We start from the raw sequence: 26,350 nt of genomic DNA on the forward strand, positions 1-26,350 counted from the left end.
AGTTTCATGGTGAATGTGATTGTGCTAGCACAGATTAAAGATATACCCAAAAAAAAGGGGCGGGGGGAGGGGAAGCACCCCAGGATAGCCAAGTTATGATGATATTAGTCTGGAGTTCCAATGGGGAGCATCTGTCAACCAGGGTTAGTTTTCCGTTCTGGTAACCTCACTTCCTTTGAAAGTAGAAAACTGCAGTGGTGATAGGGCATGGAAATGGGATGTGGGAAACCTAGATTTTATTCATGATTCTGCCATGCCACTTAGCTTCTTTATGCCTCATTCGTCTAAAAAGTAAAATAGGGCTAATGAGACGTACTAAAATTCATGAAGCACTTAGAGATCCAAAAATGAAAGACCTATTTAAGATTCAGCCGTAATCGTTTGCCATCGAGAAAGGTAAATTTTTCTGGGAATTTTTTCATTGAGCTCAGTGGGCGTCAAGCACATTTTATGATGACCCTTAACAAGATATTACAAACATGGTGTCTTCAAAGTTTTGCTCTACTTGTTTTCAGACATAACATCCTCCAGGAAAGTCATGCAGCTTCGAATGTCATTTCCCTTTAAAATGTTATGAATACATCCAAGATAATACCAGATTTTTTTTCATTCATTAGCAATTTCATAAAACCATTTCTGGTTTGGATCAAAAACCAAATATTTGAAAATTACAGTACATCAAAAAGTTGAGAAAAGTATGTTTCAGCTAATTCAAAACATTTTTATTTGAACAAAATCATAACACTTTGGTTTGATTTCACCTAGTTTTACAGGCTTGTTTTTTTTTAAAGGAAATTTTGAAACTAAAAGTAATTTCAAACTAAATAAATGAAATATTTCTTGGATATTTTCAAAAGCAAATATTCTGAGAAGGGTGTTTGAAATTGTAATATAATTGAACACCGAACTGAAACTAGCATGAATTGTGCAATGTTTTGATGTTGCCAAATCTCCAATTTTGATGAAATATTTTTTGGCCTAAAAATGTTGCCCAGTTCCACGGCACTAATAAATACTAAAAACTGTTAATATAATTTCTTATGTTTTGCCCTAGTGGCTGCTGCTAATACAACATCTCCGTCAACAGGTAACTCATCGCGTACATATCATTCACCATGACATAAAATTTCAATATGCTGAAATGCACATGTACGGGATCACCACTGAAATGTATTATAGGCAGAGCTGGTAGCGCCACTTATTATTAAGGTTTACCAACACTTTCCATGATAAGACCCAAATTTTAGTTGCTTATTACTTTGCCAAACCTCAACCATTAAGGCTCAAATCCATTTGTGCAAGAGACTGAAGTATTGTGGGACATTTCAACTAAAACATTTCAGTTGTTACAAAAATAAGAGTAGGGAAAACATGTTGTTTTGCCCAGGTTAAAAGAAATCTTCCAACTGTTTCAAGAGGTCTGGTGGCTCCATGATTGGGTGTGGGGATTTGGAATTTAGCAGAAGGGATGTGCATTTTGCCATTCCTCTGAAAACTCACCATAGGTTTCTAGTTATGCTTCTGTTATCTTCCTGCAGGAACATCAGGATCCACTCCATCATGGCCCTGGTACACAACAACTGGCAAGTGCTAACTCATTCTGGTTTCGTTAAAATGTTTCTCTCTCATAGGGTTCTGTGCTAGAAATGTTTTGAAAATCCAGCCTATGGTTTTATAGTAGAATTTCCACATGAACTGAAAGGAGAGAAAGGACAGGTTGAATAGCAATACGGAGGGCAAATATCAAACGTGGTACAGGCAATAAATGTTTCTCAGTATATTTGTTGAACTGTATAGGTCCATTACACACCCAAACACTTGCTTATTGTATCCACAAAACACTGAGATGTGGAGAGTAAATATAGTTTTCTTCAATCTATCCAACTCTCACTTCTGTTCCATCACTCCCTCCCTAGAAGAGAACAAGATCCTCACATTTAGATTTCCCTACTAGCCTCTCTGGCCAGAACCTAAATAGGTCATTTCCCAGGAGACATTAAGGCATTTTTCTGACTGTTAATATATGGTCCTTCCACTGATTTTGAAAGGAAATATCTAGCGTGATAACGACAGCAGAAGAGAAAACACAGGGGTAATAGCTGTGAGCAACATGAGCTTATGAAGAACACATCATGGGGGGAAAAAAGATTGCTTTCTTTAATGAACACAATGAATGAAAGAAGGCAGTAGAGATAATATATGTGTACTCCAGTAAGACGTTTGGTGCACTGTTCTAGAAATATTCCTTAGAAGTTTAATCTGATTTAATTTCAGTACGCTCAGGATCTGTGGGTTCTCTAATTGTCCCTTTGTCTCATTGCAGCAAGCACGCCGTTTCCTCCAGTGAGGACCACACCAAGTGGTAAGTGCTGTCTCACCCTTGATTTACTAAGATTTATGTTTTTACTGTGGCATTCGACATCATACTGATCCAGATGTGTGACCTGATCTGGACATGTAATCCTCACAATTGGTCAAATGTGGTTTTGTATGTGGGACAAATTGACCCCAGTTGTCACAGTGTTACCAAGAGGGAAAGAACTAACTAATGTGCTAATAATAATTTCCTTGAATCTATTTTAGGGCTGGCATTGAGACTGGTCAATTCATTGAGCAGATGTGAAGGTCGTGTTGAAGTCTATTACGAAGGATCCTGGGGGACAGTGTGTGATGATTCTTGGGATCTCAATGACGCAAATGTTGTGTGCAGGCAGCTTGAATGTGGATATGGTGTTGCAGCAAAGACCAATGCTTATTATGGTCAAGGCTCAGGAAATATTGTTCTGGATGACGTGAGTTGCAGAGGATCGGAATACAGTCTATGGGACTGTCCTCATTCAGGATGGCTCTCTCATAACTGTGGTCATTCTGAAGATGCCGGTGTCATCTGCTCAGGTAAATACCAAGAGTTTGTAGGTATCAGAGGGGTAGCCGTGTTAGTCTGGATCTGTAAAAAGCAACAGAGAGTCCTGTGGCACCTTTAAGACTAACAGATGTATTGGAGCATGTATTTCGTGGGTGAATGCCCACTTCGTCGGATGCATGTGACATGCATGTGACATGCATCCGACGAAGTGGGCATTCACCCACGTAAGCTTATGCTCCAATACATCTGTTAGCCTTAAAGGTGCCACAGGACTCAAAAGTTTGCAGGTGTCTTGCAGGTAAATGACCATGCTTTCCACCATATCTAAGATGTTTTTGAAAGTCACATTACAAAGTTTTCAAAATATGAAATACAGTTTTTGGAACTGGATCTAATATACTAAAAAGGCCACTTTTCTACTTCCTCAAACATTAGTTCCATGTTTCAGCCAGCCAGCCAGCCAGTTAGTTTCATGGTGAATGTGATTGTGCTAGCACAGATTAAAGATATACCCAAAAAAAAGGGGCGGGGGGAGGGGAAGCACCCCAGGATAGCCAAGTTATGATGATATTAGTCTGGAGTTCCAATGGGGAGCATCTGTCAACCAGGGTTAGTTTTCCGTTCTGGTAACCTCACTTCCTTTGAAAGTAGAAAACTGCAGTGGTGATAGGGCATGGAAATGGGATGTGGGAAACCTAGATTTTATTCATGATTCTGCCATGCCACTTAGCTTCTTTATGCCTCATTCGTCTAAAAAGTAAAATAGGGCTAATGAGACGTACTAAAATTCATGAAGCACTTAGAGATCCAAAGATGAAAGACCTATTTAAGATTCAGCCGTAATCGTTTGCCATCGAGAAAGGTAAATTTTTCTGGGAATTTTTTCATTGAGCTCAGTGGGCGTCAAGCACATTTTATGATGACCCTTAACAAGATATTACAAACATGGTGTCTTCAAAGTTTTGCTCTACTTGTTTTCAGACATAACATCCTCCAGGAAAGTCATGCAGCTTCGAATGTCATTTCCCTTTAAAATGTTATGAATACATCCAAGATAATACCAGATTTTTTTTCATTCATTAGCAATTTCATAAAACCATTTCTGGTTTGGATCAAAAACCAAATATTTGAAAATTACAGTACATCAAAAAGTTGAGAAAAGTATGTTTCAGCTAATTCAAAACATTTTTATTTGAACAAAATCATAACACTTTGGTTTGATTTCACCTAGTTTTACAGGCTTGTTTTTTTTTTAAAGGAAATTTTGAAACTAAAAGTAATTTCAAACTAAATAAATGAAATATTTCTTGGATATTTTCAAAAGCAAATATTCTGAGAAGGGTGTTTGAAATTGTAATATAATTGAACAACGAACTGAAACTAGCATGAATTGTGCAATGTTTTGATGTTGCCAAATCTCCAATTTTGATGAAATATTTTTTGGCCTAAAAATGTTGCCCAGTTCCACGGCACTAATAAATACTAAAAACTGTTAATATAATTTCTTATGTTTTGCCCTAGTGGCTGCTGCTAATACAACATCTCCGTCAACAGGTAACTCATCGCGTACATATCATTCACCATGACATAAAATTTCAATATGCTGAAATGCACATGTACGGGATCACCACTGAAATGTATTATAGGCAGAGCTGGTAGCGCCACTTATTATTAAGGTTTACCAACACTTTCCATGATAAGACCCAAATTTTAGTTGCTTATTACTTTGCCAAACCTCAACCATTAAGGCTCAAATCCATTTGTGCAAGAGACTGAAGTATTGTGGGACATTTCAACTAAAACATTTCAGTTGTTACAAAAATAAGAGTAGGGAAAACATGTTGTTTTGCCCAGGTTAAAAGAAATCTTCCAACTGTTTCAAGAGGTCTGGTGGCTCCATGATTGGGTGTGGGGATTTGGAATTTAGCAGAAGGGATGTGCATTTTGCCATTCCTCTGAAAACTCACCATAGGTTTCTAGTTATGCTTCTGTTATCTTCCTGCAGGAACATCAGGATCCACTCCATCATGGCCCTGGTACACAACAACTGGCAAGTGCTAACTCATTCTGGTTTCGTTAAAATGTTTCTCTCTCATAGGGTTCTGTGCTAGAAATGTTTTGAAAATCCAGCCTATGGTTTTATAGTAGAATTTCCACATGAACTGAAAGGAGAGAAAGGACAGGTTGAATAGCAATACGGAGGGCAAATATCAAACGTGGTACAGGCAATAAATGTTTCTCAGTATATTTGTTGAACTGTATAGGTCCATTACACACCCAAACACTTGCTTATTGTATCCACAAAACACTGAGATGTGGAGAGTAAATATAGTTTTCTTCAATCTATCCAACTCTCACTTCTGTTCCATCACTCCCTCCCTAGAAGAGAACAAGATCCTCACATTTAGATTTCCCTACTAGCCTCTCTGGCCAGAACCTAAATAGGTCATTTCCCAGGAGACATTAAGGCATTTTTCTGACTGTTAATATATGGTCCTTCCACTGATTTTGAAAGGAAATATCTAGCATGATAACGACAGCAGAAGAGAAAACACAGGGGTAATAGCTGTGAGCAACATGAGCTTATGAAGAACACATCATGGGGGGAAAAAAGATTGCTTTCTTTAATGAACACAATGAATGAAAGAAGGCAGTAGAGATAATATATGTGTACTCCAGTAAGACGTTTGGTGCACTGTTCTAGAAATATTCCTTAGAAGTTTAATCTGATTTAATTTCAGTACGCTCAGGATCTGTGGGTTCTCTAATTGTCCCTTTGTCTCATTGCAGCAAGCACGCCGTTTCCTCCAGTGAGGACCACACCAAGTGGTAAGTGCTGTCTCACCCTTGATTTACTAAGATTTATGTTTTTACTGTGGCATTCGACATCATACTGATCCAGATGTGTGACCTGATCTGGACATGTAATCCTCACAATTGGTCAAATGTGGTTTTGTATGTGGGACAAATTGACCCCAGTTGTCACAGTGTTACCAAGAGGGAAAGAACTAACTAATGTGCTAATAATAATTTCCTTGAATCTATTTTAGGGCTGGCATTGAGACTGGTCAATTCATTGAGCAGATGTGAAGGTCGTGTTGAAGTCTATTACGAAGGATCCTGGGGGACAGTGTGTGATGATTCTTGGGATCTCAATGACGCAAATGTTGTGTGCAGGCAGCTTGAATGTGGATATGGTGTTGCAGCAAAGACCAATGCTTATTATGGTCAAGGCTCAGGAAATATTGTTCTGGATGACGTGAGTTGCAGAGGATCGGAATACAGTCTATGGGACTGTCCTCATTCAGGATGGCTCTCTCATAACTGTGGTCATTCTGAAGATGCCGGTGTCATCTGCTCAGGTAAATACCAAGAGTTTGTAGGTATCAGAGGGGTAGCCGTGTTAGTCTGGATCTGTAAAAAGCAACAGAGAGTCCTGTGGCACCTTTAAGACTAACAGATGTATTGGAGCATGTATTTCGTGGGTGAATGCCCACTTCGTCGGATGCATGTGACATGCATGTGACATGCATCCGACGAAGTGGGCATTCACCCACGTAAGCTTATGCTCCAATACATCTGTTAGCCTTAAAGGTGCCACAGGACTCAAAAGTTTGCAGGTGTCTTGCAGGTAAATGACCATGCTTTCCACCATATCTAAGATGTTTTTGAAAGTCACATTACAAAGTTTTCAAAATATGAAATACAGTTTTTGGAACTGGATCTAATATACTAAAAAGGCCACTTTCCTACTTCCTCAAACATTAGTTCCATGCTTCAGCCAGCCAGCCAGCCAGTTAGTTTCATGGTGAATGTGATTGTGCTAGCACAGATTAAAGATATACCCAAAAAAAAGGGGCGGGGGGAGGGGAAGCACCCCAGGATAGCCAAGTTATGATGATATTAGTCTGGAGTTCCAATGGGGAGCATCTGTCAACCAGGGTTAGTTTTCCGTTCTGGTAACCTCACTTCCTTTGAAAGTAGAAAACTGCAGTGGTGATAGGGCATGGAAATGGGATGTGGGAAACCTAGATTTTATTCATGATTCTGCCATGCCACTTAGCTTCTTTATGCCTCATTCGTCTAAAAAGTAAAATAGGGCTAATGAGACGTACTAAAATTCATGAAGCACTTAGAGATCCAAAGATGAAAGACCTATTTAAGATTCAGCCGTAATCGTTTGCCATCGAGAAAGGTAAATTTTTCTGGGAATTTTTTCATTGAGCTCAGTGGGCGTCAAGCACATTTTATGATGACCCTTAACAAGATATTACAAACATGGTGTCTTCAAAGTTTTGCTCTACTTGTTTTCAGACATAACATCCTCCAGGAAAGTCATGCAGCTTCGAATGTCATTTCCCTTTAAAATGTTATGAATACATCCAAGATAATACCAGATTTTTTTTCATTCATTAGCAATTTCATAAAACCATTTCTGGTTTGGATCAAAAACCAAATATTTGAAAATTACAGTACATCAAAAAGTTGAGAAAAGTATGTTTCAGCTAATTCAAAACATTTTTATTTGAACAAAATCATAACACTTTGGTTTGATTTCACCTAGTTTTACAGGCTTGTTTTTTTTTTAAAGGAAATTTTGAAACTAAAAGTAATTTCAAACTAAATAAATGAAATATTTCTTGGATATTTTCAAAAGCAAATATTCTGAGAAGGGTGTTTGAAATTGTAATATAATTGAACACCGAACTGAAACTAGCATGAATTGTGCAATGTTTTGATGTTGCCAAATCTCCAATTTTGATGAAATATTTTTTGGCCTAAAAATGTTGCCCAGTTCCACGGCACTAATAAATACTAAAAACTGTTAATATAATTTCTTATGTTTTGCCCTAGTGGCTGCTGCTAATACAACATCTCCGTCAACAGGTAACTCATCGCGTACATATCATTCACCATGACATAAAATTTCAATATGCTGAAATGCACATGTACGGGATCACCACTGAAATGTATTATAGGCAGAGCTGGTAGCGCCACTTATTATTAAGGTTTACCAACACTTTCCATGATAAGACCCAAATTTTAGTTGCTTATTACTTTGCCAAACCTCAACCATTAAGGCTCAAATCCATTTGTGCAAGAGACTGAAGTATTGTGGGACATTTCAACTAAAACATTTCAGTTGTTACAAAAATAAGAGTAGGGAAAACATGTTGTTTTGCCCAGGTTAAAAGAAATCTTCCAACTGTTTCAAGAGGTCTGGTGGCTCCATGATTGGGTGTGGGGATTTGGAATTTAGCAGAAGGGATGTGCATTTTGCCATTCCTCTGAAAACTCACCATAGGTTTCTAGTTATGCTTCTGTTATCTTCCTGCAGGAACATCAGGATCCACTCCATCATGGCCCTGGTACACAACAACTGGCAAGTGCTAACTCATTCTGGTTTCGTTAAAATGTTTCTCTCTCATAGGGTTCTGTGCTAGAAATGTTTTGAAAATCCAGCCTATGGTTTTATAGTAGAATTTCCACATGAACTGAAAGGAGAGAAAGGACAGGTTGAATAGCAATACGGAGGGCAAATATCAAACGTGGTACAGGCAATAAATGTTTCTCAGTATATTTGTTGAACTGTATAGGTCCATTACACACCCAAACACTTGCTTATTGTATCCACAAAACACTGAGATGTGGAGAGTAAATATAGTTTTCTTCAATCTATCCAACTCTCACTTCTGTTCCATCACTCCCTCCCTAGAAGAGAACAAGATCCTCACATTTAGATTTCCCTACTAGCCTCTCTGGCCAGAACCTAAATAGGTCATTTCCCAGGAGACATTAAGGCATTTTTCTGACTGTTAATATATGGTCCTTCCACTGATTTTGAAAGGAAATATCTAGCGTGATAACGACAGCAGAAGAGAAAACACAGGGGTAATAGCTGTGAGCAACATGAGCTTATGAAGAACACATCATGGGGGGAAAAAAGATTGCTTTCTTTAATGAACACAATGAATGAAAGAAGGCAGTAGAGATAATATATGTGTACTCCAGTAAGACGTTTGGTGCACTGTTCTAGAAATATTCCTTAGAAGTTTAATCTGATTTAATTTCAGTACGCTCAGGATCTGTGGGTTCTCTAATTGTCCCTTTGTCTCATTGCAGCAAGCACGCCGTTTCCTCCAGTGAGGACCACACCAAGTGGTAAGTGCTGTCTCACCCTTGATTTACTAAGATTTATGTTTTTACTGTGGCATTCGACATCATACTGATCCAGATGTGTGACCTGATCTGGACATGTAATCCTCACAATTGGTCAAATGTGGTTTTGTATGTGGGACAAATTGACCCCAGTTGTCACAGTGTTACCAAGAGGGAAAGAACTAACTAATGTGCTAATAATAATTTCCTTGAATCTATTTTAGGGCTGGCATTGAGACTGGTCAATTCATTGAGCAGATGTGAAGGTCGTGTTGAAGTCTATTACGAAGGATCCTGGGGGACAGTGTGTGATGATTCTTGGGATCTCAATGACGCAAATGTTGTGTGCAGGCAGCTTGAATGTGGATATGGTGTTGCAGCAAAGACCAATGCTTATTATGGTCAAGGCTCAGGAAATATTGTTCTGGATGACGTGAGTTGCAGAGGATCGGAATACAGTCTATGGGACTGTCCTCATTCAGGATGGCTCTCTCATAACTGTGGTCATTCTGAAGATGCCGGTGTCATCTGCTCAGGTAAATACCAAGAGTTTGTAGGTATCAGAGGGGTAGCCGTGTTAGTCTGGATCTGTAAAAAGCAACAGAGAGTCCTGTGGCACCTTTAAGACTAACAGATGTATTGGAGCATGTATTTCGTGGGTGAATGCCCACTTCGTCGGATGCATGTGACATGCATGTGACATGCATCCGACGAAGTGGGCATTCACCCACGTAAGCTTATGCTCCAATACATCTGTTAGCCTTAAAGGTGCCACAGGACTCAAAAGTTTGCAGGTGTCTTGCAGGTAAATGACCATGCTTTCCACCATATCTAAGATGTTTTTGAAAGTCACATTACAAAGTTTTCAAAATATGAAATACAGTTTTTGGAACTGGATCTAATATACTAAAAAGGCCACTTTTCTACTTCCTCAAACATTAGTTCCATGTTTCAGCCAGCCAGCCAGCCAGTTAGTTTCATGGTGAATGTGATTGTGCTAGCACAGATTAAAGATATACCCAAAAAAAAGGGGCGGGGGGAGGGGAAGCACCCCAGGATAGCCAAGTTACGATGATATTAGTCTGGAGTTCCAATGGGGAGCATCTGTCAACCAGGGTTAGTTTTCCGTTCTGGTAACCTCACTTCCTTTGAAAGTAGAAAACTGCAGTGGTGATAGGGCATGGAAATGGGATGTGGGAAACCTAGATTTTATTCATGATTCTGCCATGCCACTTAGCTTCTTTATGCCTCATTCGTCTAAAAAGTAAAATAGGGCTAATGAGACGTACTAAAATTCATGAAGCACTTAGAGATCCAAAGATGAAAGACCTATTTAAGATTCAGCCGTAATCGTTTGCCATCGAGAAAGGTAAATTTTTCTGGGAATTTTTTCATTGAGCTCAGTGGGCGTCAAGCACATTTTATGATGACCCTTAACAAGATATTACAAACATGGTGTCTTCAAAGTTTTGCTCTACTTGTTTTCAGACATAACATCCTCCAGGAAAGTCATGCAGCTTCGAATGTCATTTCCCTTTAAAATGTTATGAATACATCCAAGATAATACCAGATTTTTTTTCATTCATTAGCAATTTCATAAAACCATTTCTGGTTTGGATCAAAAACCAAATATTTGAAAATTACAGTACATCAAAAAGTTGAGAAAAGTATGTTTCAGCTAATTCAAAACATTTTTATTTGAACAAAATCATAACACTTTTTGGTTTGATTTCACCTAGTTTTACAGGCTTGTTTTTTTTTTAAAGGAAATTTTGAAACTAAAAGTAATTTCAAACTAAATAAATGAAATATTTCTTGGATATTTTCAAAAGCAAATATTCTGAGAAGGGTGTTTGAAATTGTAATATAATTGAACAACGAACTGAAACTAGCATGAATTGTGCAATGTTTTGATGTTGCCAAATCTCCAATTTTGATGAAATATTTTTTGGCCTAAAAATGTTGCCCAGTTCCACGGCACTAATAAATACTAAAAACTGTTAATATAATTTCTTATGTTTTGCCCTAGTGGCTGCTGCTAATACAACATCTCCGTCAACAGGTAACTCATCGCGTACATATCATTCACCATGACATAAAATTTCAATATGCTGAAATGCACATGTACGGGATCACCACTGAAATGTATTATAGGCAGAGCTGGTAGCACCAATAACTAATCCAATAACTAATCCATTGTGTGGCAGGGCCCTTATTGGTAAGCTATGTTCACAAGTGCAATCACAATGAAGATGCTAGTGTAAGCTGATCAGGTACTTTCTTTGCATATTGTCCCAATGTTGTCATTCATGGGGTCATTTTGCAGCTGAAAGATGAGTCTCCTTGAGTGTCATGATTATAACACGATTAAATGAAAAAATACCTGCATGGTGTTGAGTCCATGCTCTCTCTGACTGAAGGGATGTCTCTGGCACAGTGGATACTGGGGTCTCTCTTTGGATCTATTAAAATGTCAAATTAAAATAATTTTTAGGCCACACATCAATTTATATCAACTGAGGATAACTCCACTCAAACCAATGGATCTACAATAATTTACAGCAGCAAAGCACTGGCCCTGTGTATTTCCTTGGCTCTTTGGGGCATTCAGCGAATTACCCAATTGTAAATAAACAGAATAAATACTGAATAAAAACAAAAACATACAAAAATTCCCAAACTATATTCCCATGTCATTTTGTGCTAAAGGAAAGAAGAAAATATTTTTTGCATCAATACTCATAAAAACAAAAGGTTTCTAAGAAAGTAATTTAAAATATCACACTAGTAATACAAACATTTGTGTATATTAAGCAATAAACGATTCTTGTGTTGTTATTAAAAAAGTCTCTATTTTTGTCTGTTTTCTCAAAAGAGAGCACTACACCCACTTATGGAACTACTACAACCACTCCTGAGACCACTACAACTACGACGCCAGAGCCAACCACCACTTGTAAGCCCTATTTTATCTTTGCTTTACTAATATTGTATCTATTTTATATTGTACCCACCTACTGAAAATATAGAATAGAATTTTACAGTTTAATGACCATATTCACTTACATGAAATCACTAGCGCGATGACTGGATAATGGAGCTAGGCTGTTCTCAGTGGTGGCAGATGTGACTGAACAAGGAGCAATGGTCTCAAGTTGCAGTGGGGGAGGTCTAGGTTAGGTATTAGGAAAAACTATTTCCCCCACTAGGAGGATGGTGAAGCACTGGAATTGGTTACCTAGGGAGGTGGTGGAATCTCCATCTTTAGAGTTTTTTAATGTCCAGCTTGAAAAAGCCCTGGCTGGGATGATTGAATTGGGATCGGTCCTGCTTTGAGCAAGGGGTTGGACTAGATGACCTCCTGAGGTCTCTTCCAACCCTAACCTTCTATGATTCTATGACTGCAGAAGACAAAGCATATGAATAATAACGGTGGGTAACGTGAGCTTTGGAAGAACGTATCATAGGAGAAAAAAATGACCAGTGTTTTTGATGAATGCCGTGAATGAAGAAGGCAGTGGATGTAATATATCTGGACTCAGATGTAAGACGTCTGGTCACTATATCAGAAACATTCCTTGGACCCTTTAGTTTGTATTGGCTTGGACCTAAGTATTGTCACATGGGTTAAAATAGAAAGATGAGTGCTTAAAGAAGCACCGTGATGTGCAGCAATGTATCAACTTTAGCTGTAGCGACCAGAGAGTTTTCGCAGGGACAGATGCCAGAGGAGGGTTTCAGAGGGGGCTGGGAATATCTACGGGAGTCTGAAGTCAGAGCTGCTCTGATATGCTACCGTAACCCTGGAGGCAGCAGCTCTTCATGGGAGAGAATGTAATTACAGAACAGTCAGCCCCTCTCACACTTTGCCATAAACCTCCCTTTTTGCAGGGGTAGAAAGAGCACCATGAGCAGAGTTTTGGGGCACACACAGTGTGGACCCCATATGAAGTTCTCCAGACAACATTGTATGTTAGAAAAATTTATGTTTTAAGAACAAGTTACTCCAGTTATACAGGAAAAAAGAAAAAGCTTTCTAGAAGCCTAAGTATTTTGTACTAATATAGTTTGTGTTATGTTTTTTTTCCAGTTCAAACAATGGGTGATGGTGAGTCTGTCTACATACAGTATTGTTTACATTTGTACTGATTTTAATTTACAATGTTATGCATTTAGCTAACAACTTTCTGTGTTGTGGCTTGGAAAATGACAATGCCCTGTGAATTTAATTATGATTGTAATGACATTTAAGTTCAACTTTCATGGTAAAGAGATTGCATAACAGTACTTGTGAACTATAAAGGAAACTAATCCATTGTGTGGCAGTGCCCTTATTGGTAAGCTATGTTCACAAGTGCAATCACAATGAAGATGCTAGTGTAAGCTGATCAGGTACTTTCTTTGCATATTGTCCCAATGTTGTCATTCATGGGGTCATTTTGCAGCTGAAAGATGAGTCTCCTTGAGTGTCATGATTATAACACGATTAAATGAAAAAATACCTGCATGGTGTTGAGTCCACGCTCTCTCTGACTGAAGGGACGTCTCTGGCACAGTGGATACTGGGGTCTCTCTTTGGATCTATTAAAATGTCAAATTAAAATAATTTTTAGGCCACACACCAATTTATATCAACTGAGGATAACTCCACTCAAACTAATGGATCTACAATAATTTACAGCAGCAAAGCACTGGCCCTGTGTGTTTCCTTGGCTCTTTGGGGCATTCAGCAAATTACCCAATTGTAAATAAACAGAATAAATACTGAATAAAAACAAAAACATACAAAAATTCCCAAACTATATTCCCATGTCATTTTGTGCTAAAGGAAAGAAGAAAATATTTTTTGCATCAATAATCATAAAAACAAAAGGTTTCTAAGAAAGTAATTTAAAATATCACACTAGTAATACAAACATTTGTGTATATTAAGCAATAAACGATTCTTGTGTTGTTATTAAAAAATCTCTATTTTTGTCTGTTTTCTCAAAAGAGAGCACTACACCCACTTATGAAACTACTACAACCACTCCTGAGACCACTACAACTACGACGCCAGAGCCAACCACCATTTGTAAGCCCTATTTTATCTTTGCTTTACTAATATTGTATCTATTTTATATTGTACCCACCTACTGAAAATATAGAATAGAATTTTACAGTTTAATGACCATATTCACTTACATGAAATCACTAGCATGATGAGTGGATGATGGAGCTAGGCTGTTCTCAGTGGTGGCAGATGTGACAGAACAAGAAGTAATAGTCTCAAGCTGCAGTGGGGGAGGTCTAAATTGGATATTAGGAAAAACTATTTCACTAGGAGGGTGGTGAAGCACTGGAATGCGTTACCTAGGGAGGTGGTGGAATCTCCATCTTTACAGGTTTTTAAGGCCTGGCTTGAAAAAGCCCTAGCTGGTATGATTGAAGTGGGGTTGGTCCTGCTTTGAGCAGGGGGTTGGATTAGATGACCTCCTGAGGTCTCTTCCAACCCTAATTTTCTATGATTCTATGACTGCAGAAGACTAAGCATATGAATAATAACGGTGGGTAACATGAGCTTTGAAAGACTGTATCATAGGAGAAAAAACTGATCAGTGTTTTTGAGGAACGCAGTGAGTGAAGAAGACAGTGGATGTAATATATCTGGACTCAGATGTAAGACATCTGGTCACTATATCAGAAACATTCCTTGGACCCTTTAGTTTGTATTGGCTTGGACCTAAGTATTGTCACATGGGTTAAAATAGAAAGATGAGTGCTTAAAGAAGCACCGTGATGTGCAGCAATGTATCAACTTTAGCTGTAGCGACCAGAGAGTTTTCGCAGGGACAGATGCCAGAGGAGGGTTTCAGAGGGGGCTGGGAATATCTACGGGAGTCTGAAGTCAGAGCTGCTCTGATATGCTACCGTAACCCTGGAGGCAGCAGCTCTTCATGGGAGAGAATGTAATCACAGAACAGTCAGCCCCTCTCACACTTTGCCATAAACCTCCCTTTTTGCAGGGGTAGAAGGAGCACCATGAGCAGAGTTTTGGGGCACACACAGTGTGGACCCCGTATGAAGTTCTCCAGACAACATTGTATGTTAGAAAAATTTGTGCTTTCAGAACAAGTTACTGCAGTTATACAGGAAAAAAGAAAACGCTTTCTAGAAGCCTAAGTATTTTATACTAATATAGTTTGTGTTATGTTTTTTTTTCTAGTTCAAACAATGGGTGATGGTGAGTCTGTCTACATACAGTATTGTTTACATTTGTACTGATTTTAATTTACAATGTTATGCATTTAGCTAACAACTTTCTGTGTTGTGGCTTGGAAAATGACAATGCCCTGTGAATTTAATTATGATTGTAATGACATTAAAGTTCAACTTTCATGGTAAAGAGATTGCACAACAGTACTTGTGAACTATAAAGGAAACTAATCCATTGTGTGGCAGTGCCCTTATTGGTAAGCTATGTTCACAAGTGCAATCACAATGAAGATGCTAGTGTAAGCTGATCAGGTACTTTCTTTGCATATTGTCCCAATGTTGTCGTTCATGGGGTCATTTTGCAGCTGAAAGATGAGTCTCCTTGAGTGTCATGATTATAACACGATTAAATGAAAAAATACCTGCATGGTGTTGAGTCCATGCTCTCTCTGACTGAAGGGATGTCTCTGGCACAGTGGATACTGGGGTCTCTCTTTGGATCTATTAAAATGTCAAATTAAAATAATTTTTAGGCCACACATCAATTTATATCAACTGAGGATAACTCCACTCAAACCAATGGATCTACAATAATTTACAGCAGCAAAGCACTGGCCCTGTGTGTTTCCTTGGCTCTTTGGGGCATTCAGCAAATTACCCAATTGTAAATAAACAGAATAAATACTGAATAAAAACAAAAACATACAAAAATTCCCAAACTATATTCCCATGTCATTTTGTGCTAAAGGAAAGAAGAAAATATTTTTTGCATCAATACTCATAAAAACAAAAGGTTTCTAAGAAAGTAATTTAAAATATCACACTAGTAATACAAACATTTGTGTATATTAAGCAATAAAATAATCGATTCTTGTGTTGTTATTAAAAAGGTCTCTATTTTTGTCTGTTTTCTCAAAAGAGAGCACTACACCCACTTATGAAACTACTACAACTACTCCTGACACCACTACAACTACGACGCCAGAGCCAACCACCATTTGTAAGCCCTATTTTATCTTTGCTTTACTAATATTGTATCTATTTTATATTGTACCCACCTACTGAAAATATAGAATAGAATTTTACAGTTTAATGACTATATTCACTTACATGAAATCACTAGCACGATGAGTGGATGATGGAGCTAGGCTGTTCTCAGTGGTGGCAGATGTGACAGAACAAGGAGCAATGGTCTCAAGTTGCAGTGGCGGAGGTCTAGGTTGCAAAATGATGGTTGGCTAACACGATGGCTGATGAAGACAAAGCATATGAATAATAACTGTGTGCAAGATGAGCTTTGGATGAAATCATCAAAGGCAAAAAACTGATCACTGTTTCTGATGAACACAGTGAATAAAGAAGGCAGTGGATGTAATATTTCTGGACTCACATGTAAGACATCTGGTCACTATATCAGAAACATTCCTTGAACACTTTAGTTAGTATTGGCTTGGACCTAAGTATTATCACATGGATTCAAAATAGAAAGATGAATGCTTAAGGAAGTACCATGATATGCAAGCAATGTACCAATTCTGATTGTAGTGACCAGAGAGTTTTCAGAGGGGGCTGGGAATATCTACAGGGGTCTGAAGTCAGAGCTGCTCTGATATGCTACCGCAACACTGGAGGTAGCAGCTCTTCATGGGAGAGAATGTAGTCATAGATCAACCAACCCCTTTCACAGTTTGGCATAAACCTCCCCTTCTGCAGGAGTTTGGGGAGCACCATGGGTGGAGTTTTGTGACACACACACTGTGGACCCCATATGTAGTTCTTTCCATTGCCAAACAACATTTGATGTTAAAAAAAAAAATGCTTTCAGAACAATTTAGTGCATTTATACAGGAAAAAAGAAAAAGCTTTCTAGAAGCCTAAGTATTTTCTACTAATATAGTTTGTGTTATGTGCTTTTTTTCAGTTGATACTGTGGGTGATGGTGAGTCTGTCTATATACAGTATTGTTTATATTTATACTGATTTTAATTTACAATGTTATGCATTTAGCTAACAACTTTCTGTGTTGTGGCTTGGAAAATGACAATGCCCTGTGAATTTAAGAATGATTGTAATTAAATTGAAGCCCTGGAAATGTGAAGGAAGTTTCATGCTTGGGAAAGGTGATTCAGAGTGCTGGAGCCCAAAGTCTCCTATTCATTCACAGAAAAAGCACAGCACAAGCCATTGATACATGGGCCAATATTCCTCATTTGGTGAGACTTCTCGGGTGAGGCACATTGACCACTGAGTCCTTGGACTCTCTCCTGAGACAATCATGTTAACTAGGATAGTGCTATGGCCAGCCAGGAGCTAAAGGAGGGGGACTAGCTGCTCAATAAATGGCATTGCATTGCCAATATGGGACAAATTTTAATTGGTAACCAAGAAGTATTAAGACATCTTCATGTGCAAATGGGCCAAACCGCTGTGCAGGTCGTGTTGAAATCCTTCACTTTGGAGGCTGGGTAAAAGTTTGTGGTGATTTGTGGGACATGAACGATGCACGAGTTGTGTGCAGGCAACTGGACTGTGGTGAGCCTGTTGCTGCTCTGAGAAATAGCTATTTTGGTGAAGGCTGGACAAGTCCTTGGATGACTAATGTGAGATGCACTGGCTCTGAAGACGTTTTGTGGTATTGCCCTTATGAAAATTGGCCGAATACATGTGGTTTTTATGGAGATGCTGGTATCATATGTTCAGGTACATATTCTTTTTTCTTTGAACTCTGTAGCTTTCATACTAAGTTAATCGGCTTTGTGATTACTGTAAAATAGACTAAGGATTATGTTTTTAAGTTCTTTGCTTTACAATTTGTTTTATCATGATAGTAAAATGTCACATTCCTCACTAACATACACTTAAATATATTAACTATACTTTAATGAAAAGTGCATTAGCTGTTGATGTAGATGATGCTGGCGAGTGATATAGACTTTAAGGTCAGAAGGGACCATCCTGATCATCTAGTCTGGCCTCTTCGACACCACAGGCCACAGAACCTCAGCCACTCACTCCTGCAAAAGGCTCATAATCTCTGGCTGAGTTACTGAAGACCTCAAATCTTGATTTAAAGACTTCAAGTTACAGATATCCACCATTTACACCAGTCTTTTTAGGACATGTGTAGGTCAACTTGGTCTATATGGGCCCTATCCAACTTCCATTTAACTTCAGTGGGAGTTGGTTTAAGCCTAGTAGAAGCATAATTTTATTATATTTGAATATTATTCTAATAATTAACATGATTACATTTTTGCAAACATGCTGTGTCAAACTTCTGCTCTGTTCTGAAAAATGCCATCCTCAATGAAAGACCCATTAAATATTTCATGTTTCTACACTAACAGATTCTGGAATGACCCCACCTACAGAAACAGGTAACTCAAGATTAATACTTTATGACAAAAATTCCTTTCCTGCAAGGTACTCTGGCCCCAATCCATCAAAGTAGTGTGCTGCTACTAGTAAGAATTTGGATGACTTCTCTGCATGTCTCTTCATCCACAAATATTTAATACATTTCAATTGGTATTCTATTGTTTAACAGTGCTATTAAAAGTGCGACAAATCACCATACATTTTTTTAATCGCGATTAATTTTTTGGAATTAATCGCGTGAGTTAACTGTGATTAATCAACGGCCCTATATAAAAGTTCTAAATATTATTGTTGTTATGTTGATCTATAATATTTGTCTTAAAATTGTTCAGGAGGTTTTCTTAAATTGCCAATGTGCATCCAGAGGCTGGGATTTAGAGCATATTTTGCTGTTCCTCTGCTCTTGCATATCATTGGCTATTTCTATTGCAAATTAATGTTCATCTCCTTGATAGCACAAGTGGTAAGTGCTGTCTCACCCTTGATTTACTAAGATTTATTTTTTTATTCAACGTCATACTGATCCAGATGTGTGACCTAATCTGGACATGTAATCCCCAGAAGTGGTCCAATGTGGTTTCGTACGTGACCCCAGTTGTCACAGTGTTACCAAGAGGGAAAGAACTAACTAATGTGCTAATAATAATTTCCTTGAATCTATTTTAGGGCTGGCATTGAGACTGGTGAATTCATTGAGCAGATGTGAAGGTCGTGTTGAAGTCTATTACGCTGGATCCTGGGGGACAGTGTGTGATGATTCTTGGGATCTCAATGACGCAAATGTTGTGTGCCGGCAGCTTGAATGTGGATATAGTGTTGCAGCAAAGACCAATGCCTATTATGGTCAAGGCTCAGGAAATATTGTCCTGGATAATGTGAGTTGCAGAGGATGGGAATACAGTCTATGGGACTGTCCTCATTCAGGATGGCTCTCTCATAACTGTGGTCATTCTGAAGATGCTGGTGTCATCTGCTCAGGTAAATACCAAGAGTTTGCAGGTGACTTGCAGGTAAATGACCATGCTTTCCACCATATCTAAGATGTTTTTGAAAGTTACATTACAAAGTTTTCAAAATATGAAATACAGTTTTTGGAACTGGATCTAATATACTAAAAAGGCCACTTTTTTACTTCCTCAAACATTAGTTCCATGCTTCAATCGCCCAGCCAGTTAGTTTCATGGTGAATGTGATTGTGCTAGCATAGAATAAAGATATACAAAAAAAAAGGGGGGGGGGAGGGAAGCACCCCAGGATAGCCAAGTAATGATGATATTAGTCTGAAGTTCCAAAGGGCAGCATCTGTCGACCAGGGTTAGTTTTCCGTTCTGGTAACCTCACTTCCTCTGAAAGTACAATACTGCAGTGGTGATAGGGCCTGGAAATGGGATGTGGGAAACCTAGATTTTATTCATGATTCTGCCATGCCACTTAGCTTCTTTATGCCTCATTCACCTAAAAAGTAAAATAGAGATAATGAGATATACTCAACTTCATGAAGCACTTAGAGATCCAAAGATGAAAAACCTATTTAAGTTTCAGCCGTAACCTTTTGCCATCAAGAAAGGTAAATTTTTCTGGGAATTTGTTCATTTAGCTCAGTGGGAGTCAAGCACATTTTATGATGACCCTTATCAAGATTTTACAAACATGGTGTCTTCAAAGTTTTACTGTACTGGTTTTCAGACATAACATCCTCCAGGAAAGTCATGCAGCTTCGAATATCATTTCCCCTTAAAATGTTATAAATACATCCAAGTTAATACCAGATATTTTTTTCTTTCATTAGCAATTTCAAAAATCATTTCTTGTTTGGATCAAAAACCAAATATATGAAAATTTCAGTAAATCAAAAAGTTGAGGAAAGTATGTTTCAGCTAATTCAAAACATTTTCTTTGAATAAAATCGCAATGTTTTGGTTTGATTTCACCTAGTTTTACAGGTTTGGTTTTTTTTTTTTTTTTTTTTTTTAAAAGGAAATTTTGAAACTAAAAGTAATTTCAAACTAAATAAATGAAATATTTCTTTGACATTTTCAAAACCAAATATTCTTAGTGGGGTGTTTGAAATTGTAGTATAATTGAACAATGAATTTAAACTAGCATGAATTGTGCCATGTTTTGGTGTTGCCGAATCTGCAATTTTGATGAAAAAAGTTTTGGCCTAAAAATTTTGCTCAGCTCTACGGCACTCATAAATACTAAAAACTGTTTTTATAATTTCATATGTTTCTCCCTAGCTGCTGCTGGATATCCAACTTCTCCATCAACGGGTAACTCATTACCTACATGTTATTCACCTTATCTAAAATTTTAATATGCTGAAATGAACATGTACAGGATCATCACTGAATTTTATTATAGACAGAGCTGGTAGCACCACTTATAGTTGAGGTTGAGTTAGTTCCATGCTGAATGTGATTTTGCTAGCATAGAATAGAGATATACAACAACAAGATACTGGTGTCATCTGCTCAGGTAAATACCAAGAGTTTGCAGGTGACTTGAAGGTCAATGACTGGCACAGAATATGTTTTCATCACGTCTAAGATGTTTGTGAAAGTCACATCGCTGAGGTTTCAATATATGAAATACAGTTTCTGGAACTGAATCCTATACTAAAAGGGCCACTTTCCTACTTCCTCAAACTTTAGGTCCATGCTTAAACCAGCTAGCAAGTTAGTTCCCCGGTAAATGTGATTTTGCTAGCATGGAATAAAGATATACAACAACAACAAAAAAGGGAGGGAGCGGGGGTAGCACCCAAGGATGGCCAAGTAATAATGATATTAGTCTGAAGTTCCAAAGGGCATCTCCTGTGAGTCTGGGTTAGTTTTTCGTTCTGGTAACCTCACTTCCTTTGAAAGTAGAATGCTGCAGTGGGGATAGGGCATGGAAATGGGATGTGGGAAACCTAGATTTTATTCATGCTTTTTCTATGCCACTTCGCTTCTCTATGTCTCAGTCATCCAAAAAGTAAAATAGGGATAATGAGACTTACTCAAGGTCATGAAGCACTTAGAGATCCAAAGATGAAAGACCTATTTAAGTTTCAGCCATAATCTTTTCTCATTAAGAAAGGTAAATTTTGGGGGAATTTTTGTATTGACTTCAGTGGGAGTCAAGCGCATTTTACTATATTTTATGATTACTTTTCACAACATATTACAAACATCGTGTCTTCAAAGTTTTGCTCTACTTGTTTTGAAAAATAATATCCTCCAGGAAAGTCATGCAGCTTCTAATGTCATTTGCAGTTAAAATGTTATAAGTACATCCAAGCTAATACCAGAGTCTTTTTTTCATTCATTAGCAATTTCAAGCTCCAAGACAATAATAACTGAAACTATAACTTCTCATATTTCACCCTAGCAGCTGCTGGATATACAACATCTCCATCAACAGGTAACTCATCGCTTACATGTTATCCATATTACATAAATTGTAATATGCTGAAATGCGCATCTACAGGATCACCACTGACATTTATTATAGGCAGAGCTCGTACCACCATTTATTGTTGAGGTTGCTTAACAGTTTCCATGATAAGATCCAAATTTTAGTTGCCTATTACTTTGCCAAACTTCAACCATTAAGGCTCAAATCCATTTGTCCCAGAGACTGATGTATTTTGGGAAGTTTCAGCTAAAACACTTCAGCTGCTTGAAAAATAAGACTAGGAAGACATGTTTTGCACAGGTTAAAAAAAATTCTTTCAGCTGTTTCACTGAAGAGCTCTGGTGGCTCCATGATTTGGTGTTGGGGATTTGGAATTTAGCAGAAGGGATGTGCATTTTGCCATTCCTGTGTAAATTCACCATAGGTCTCTAGTTATGCTTCTGTTATCTTCCTGCAGGAACACCAGGATACACTCCATCATGGCCGTGGTACACAACAACTCGTAAGTGCTAACTCATTCTGCTTTCATTAAAATGTTTCTCTCGGATAGGTTCTGTGCTAGAAATGTTTTGAAATCTAGCCTATGGTTTTATAGAAGAATTGCCACATGAACTGAAATGAGAGAAAGAACAGGTTGAATAGCAATTCAAAGGGCAAATTTCAAATGTGGTACAGGCAATAAATGTTTCTCAGTACATTTGTTGAACTGTACAGATCCATTACACACCCCTAGTCTTGCATATTGTTCCCTCAGAACACTGAGGTGTGGAGAGTAAATATAGGTTTCTTCAATCCATCCAACTCTCTCTCGCTTCTCTTCCATCACTCCCTCCCTAGAAGAGAACAAGATCCTCACATTTAGATTGCCTGCTAGCCTTTCTGCCAAGCATCTACATAGGTCATTCCCCAGGAGACAGTCTATGGGACTGTCCTCATTCAGGATGGCTCTCTCATTACTGTGGTTATTCTGAAGATACCGGTGTCATCTGTTCAGGTAAATACCAAGTGTTTGCAGGTGTCTTTCAAAAAAAATCTTCCAACTGTTTCACTGAAGAGCTTCCTTGATTTGATGATTTGATGTGGGGATTTGCGAAGGCAATGTGCATTTTGCCATTCCTGTGAAAATTCGCCATAGGACTCTAGTTTCACTTCTGTTATCTTCCTGCAGGAACACCGGGATACACTCCATCATGGCCCTGGTACACAACCACTGGTGAGTGCTAACTCATTCTGGCTTCACTAAGACGTTTCTCTCTTATGGGATTCTGTGCTAGAGATGGTTTAGCTTATGGTTTCATAGTGCAGTTGCCACATGATCTGAAATGAGAGCAAGGATAAATTGAAAAGAATTCAAAGGACCAAATTTCAAACCTGGTTCAGGCAATAAAGGTTTCTCGGTATCGTTATTGAATTGCTCCCTGGTCTTCTGCCATCCTCCAATATGCTGTCACAATCCTGTGCTCACCCTGTGGTTCTGGGGAAGAGAAGAGAACTGTGTCTATCAGCCCTCAGTCTCAGTTCGCAGCTGTTGGCATGTGGTGGGATTACGTTGCTAAATTACATGAATGCAGAGTGGGGAATAGAAACCAGATATTTTGACTCCCAGTGCCCGGGCCATTTCCCTTAGACTATGCTTCCTTCATTTTGCTGTCTTTACAGTACTTACTCTTCTCTCAACAGGCTATGGCTGGAAAACAAAAATTCTGGTTTGGAAAATAATTCTGAGGCGTTAACATTTGTTTTCATTCTGCATCATAACAGAAATGAAACCCTGTTTGTTTGTTTTCAAAAAGACCACAAGATATATTTGTGGGTCCTTCATCAAGATAATGACCTTTCTAGCTCTTTCTCTTTCTTGTATGTGACAAAATTGAGGAGGAATGTATAAGCCTTATGTCACTTCAAGCTCTGCATTAAGTAAAAATTGTTACATTCCAAAGTTGACTGTAGATGCTATTTTCATTCAGGCTGTAATTTTTGTTCCCAGTGCGCCAGGTGCTACTTCAAAATTTGACTTCCAAACTGAATTTCTAACATAACATTATCGGAGAGAAAAAAGCATAATCTTTCTCCCCTGAACATTTTCTTTGGTCCATATTTTCTGTCTTCAGCTATATACATTTAGTGCCTAACCGTGAGAGGTCCCGAGCATTAAATGAGACTGTGAGTGGGATCAACAGTTCTTGGGATCAGATGCTGATCATAGAGCACTTTTTATAAAGACCATTGAAGTTATGGGAGGCTTTCCTTTAACTTCAGTAGCTTTTGGCTCTGACTGATAAATCATATGCAAATATATACAAATATATATATAAATGACTCATGTATTTTTTTCTTACATTTTATTTTGCAGCAAAATATACTTGTGGTGGTGTCCTTCAGTATTCATCTGGGACATTTCAAAGCCCGTTCTATCCAAACAATGCAGATTGTGTGTGGGAAATAGAAGCAGTGAGCAATTACCGTATAACACTTTCATTTAGAGATATCTTGTAAGTAAAGCACTAGTTTTCTGGGCAATTCATGGGTTCAATGTCATGGACTTTTCAAACTGGTACCCTCTCCATTTGAAGGACATTTCTCAACAGGGTTTAACAATTCTAAGTGACCGGTAAACCTAAAATCAAAAATGGCATGAATGGAGTATTATTTGTTGTTACTTTTTGAGTCCTAACAAAGTGGTTGGTACCATACAAGATACAAAATGAAGACAATCTCTGCCACGAACACCTTGCAGTCTGAAGGGCTTAATCTGAGATTCCTGTGCTGCTTTGTGATGAATACTTAAATAGAAGTTTACAAAATAGTTTACAAAATGTTCATGTTTATTCTCCAGGACAGAAGGTGGTAGATGCCAGCATGATTATATTGAGATATATGATGGGCCACTCTATACCTCTCCTTTACTGGGGAAAATTTGTTATGGTTCCTATCTCACATATACATCGTCCTCAAACTTGATGACAGTTCGATTTCACAGTGACTCGAGTATAACAAAGAGAGGGTTTCGTGCTGACTATTACAACATTCCAGCAGATCAGAATACTGGTAAGTTCATGTTTAATACAGAACTTTGCTTTTCAGCAGACAAGCCATTTATTGATTTTATTGATAAATAACCGTTGATTAACGTTCAACCACCTCAGTGTAGTACCATTCACTGTCATCTTTCACACTGTGTGATTACTGACCTATTACTTTCAGACAATATTTTGATTTTGTTTAAATATAAAACTGTTTGTTGTTATCAAATTATTTTTGGACATTTTCTCTTATATTCAGCCTAAATTTACTTTTTCACCATCTCATCTCATTACTCTTACTTCTGGCCCCTTGTACTACTTGACTGCTCATTCTCTTTGCGTCTGATCCTAGTCCTGATGCAGGCAAAACTCTCATTGCAATCAACCCAATTCATACAGCATGAGTCAATTTCATGTCCTCCGCCCAACTCATTAGTTATTATTTATCTGAGCTCAATGTCTGTCTAGCACTTTACTGATACATGTTTAGTATTAAAATTATTTATATTTAGAATTATTCCCTGCACTTCCTTTCCCAGTTTTTGATGCTCTTCCATGAGTCCCCTGCAATTTGTCCACATCTTCAGCTACAGAGGTGCCCACAAGTGAACTTGAACAACTTTCACAAACATTCAAAGCCTGATCCCTAAGTCCTCATTCAGGGAAAACTCCTATTCTTTTGAGTGTGCCTTTTTCCCCAAGAAAAGACTATACAGGATTCAGTCCCCAATGAAGGACTATCACTTTGATGCTCATTGATGTGAGTCAGCCTCTGAACATGTATCTCTAAACCCCATCAGGCTTATGTAAGGTCATACATGCAAGCCCCTGATTCTGCAACCCTTACTCATATTGAATAGCACAGAACTGGTTAGTTCCATTGGCTGATCAGGATAATTCATGATTGCAAAATTGCTGTCAACCAACACACTAATTTCATTTTACTTTACTGTTTGTCTTCACCTCCCCTTGTGTTTAGATCATTCTCTCCCAGAAATACTGAAAGTCTTTAGTTCATTTCCTTAATAAAGGCCCTGGTAGTATTGTCCTTAATTTTACTCAAGGAAAATTCCAAGCAACTTCAAGTGGATTTTCTCTTGACTCCAGAATTTGTTCTACTATGGTAACTGTGATTCATATGATCCTTAACACTAATGGGAGACTCTCTCTGATCACAAGGAGAGAATAATTTGCAGATTTTCTTAGTGATAGTTATCCACAGCCTAAACCATAGCCCCCTGGTGCATAATTTGATAATTAAGACATAAGAGAAGTGAAATCATGTGATTTGTCTTATGAACACCCTCCCCACTCCCAATATACACGCAG

The 26,350-nt window shown here is 38.1% G+C and overlaps 1 protein-coding gene across 1 annotated transcript in view; it reads left to right on the forward strand.

The window, feature by feature from the left end:
* LOC135881086 (deleted in malignant brain tumors 1 protein-like) overlaps window positions 1–26,350 on the forward strand; it is a 124,136-nt gene that overhangs the window by 91,778 nt on the left and 6,008 nt on the right. Inside the window, exons 34-50 of the mRNA XM_065407591.1 lie at window positions 2,584–2,895; window positions 5,917–6,228; window positions 9,250–9,561; window positions 11,056–11,088; window positions 11,902–11,982; window positions 13,117–13,134; window positions 14,020–14,100; window positions 15,232–15,249; window positions 16,141–16,221; window positions 17,143–17,179; window positions 17,608–17,921; window positions 19,266–19,609; window positions 20,840–20,872; window positions 22,836–22,992; window positions 23,167–23,211; window positions 24,352–24,490; window positions 24,835–25,046. Coding sequence (XP_065263663.1) covers window positions 2,584–2,895; window positions 5,917–6,228; window positions 9,250–9,561; window positions 11,056–11,088; window positions 11,902–11,982; window positions 13,117–13,134; window positions 14,020–14,100; window positions 15,232–15,249; window positions 16,141–16,221; window positions 17,143–17,179; window positions 17,608–17,921; window positions 19,266–19,609; window positions 20,840–20,872; window positions 22,836–22,992; window positions 23,167–23,211; window positions 24,352–24,490; window positions 24,835–25,046 — 2,529 coding nt within the window. The remainder of the gene's footprint in view (window positions 1–2,583; window positions 2,896–5,916; window positions 6,229–9,249; window positions 9,562–11,055; window positions 11,089–11,901; window positions 11,983–13,116; window positions 13,135–14,019; window positions 14,101–15,231; window positions 15,250–16,140; window positions 16,222–17,142; window positions 17,180–17,607; window positions 17,922–19,265; window positions 19,610–20,839; window positions 20,873–22,835; window positions 22,993–23,166; window positions 23,212–24,351; window positions 24,491–24,834; window positions 25,047–26,350) is intronic.

The sequence above is a fragment of the Emys orbicularis genome, chromosome 7, assembly GCF_028017835.1.
Source record: "Emys orbicularis isolate rEmyOrb1 chromosome 7, rEmyOrb1.hap1, whole genome shotgun sequence".
In the NCBI taxonomy this organism is placed as follows: Eukaryota; Metazoa; Chordata; order Testudines; family Emydidae; genus Emys; species Emys orbicularis.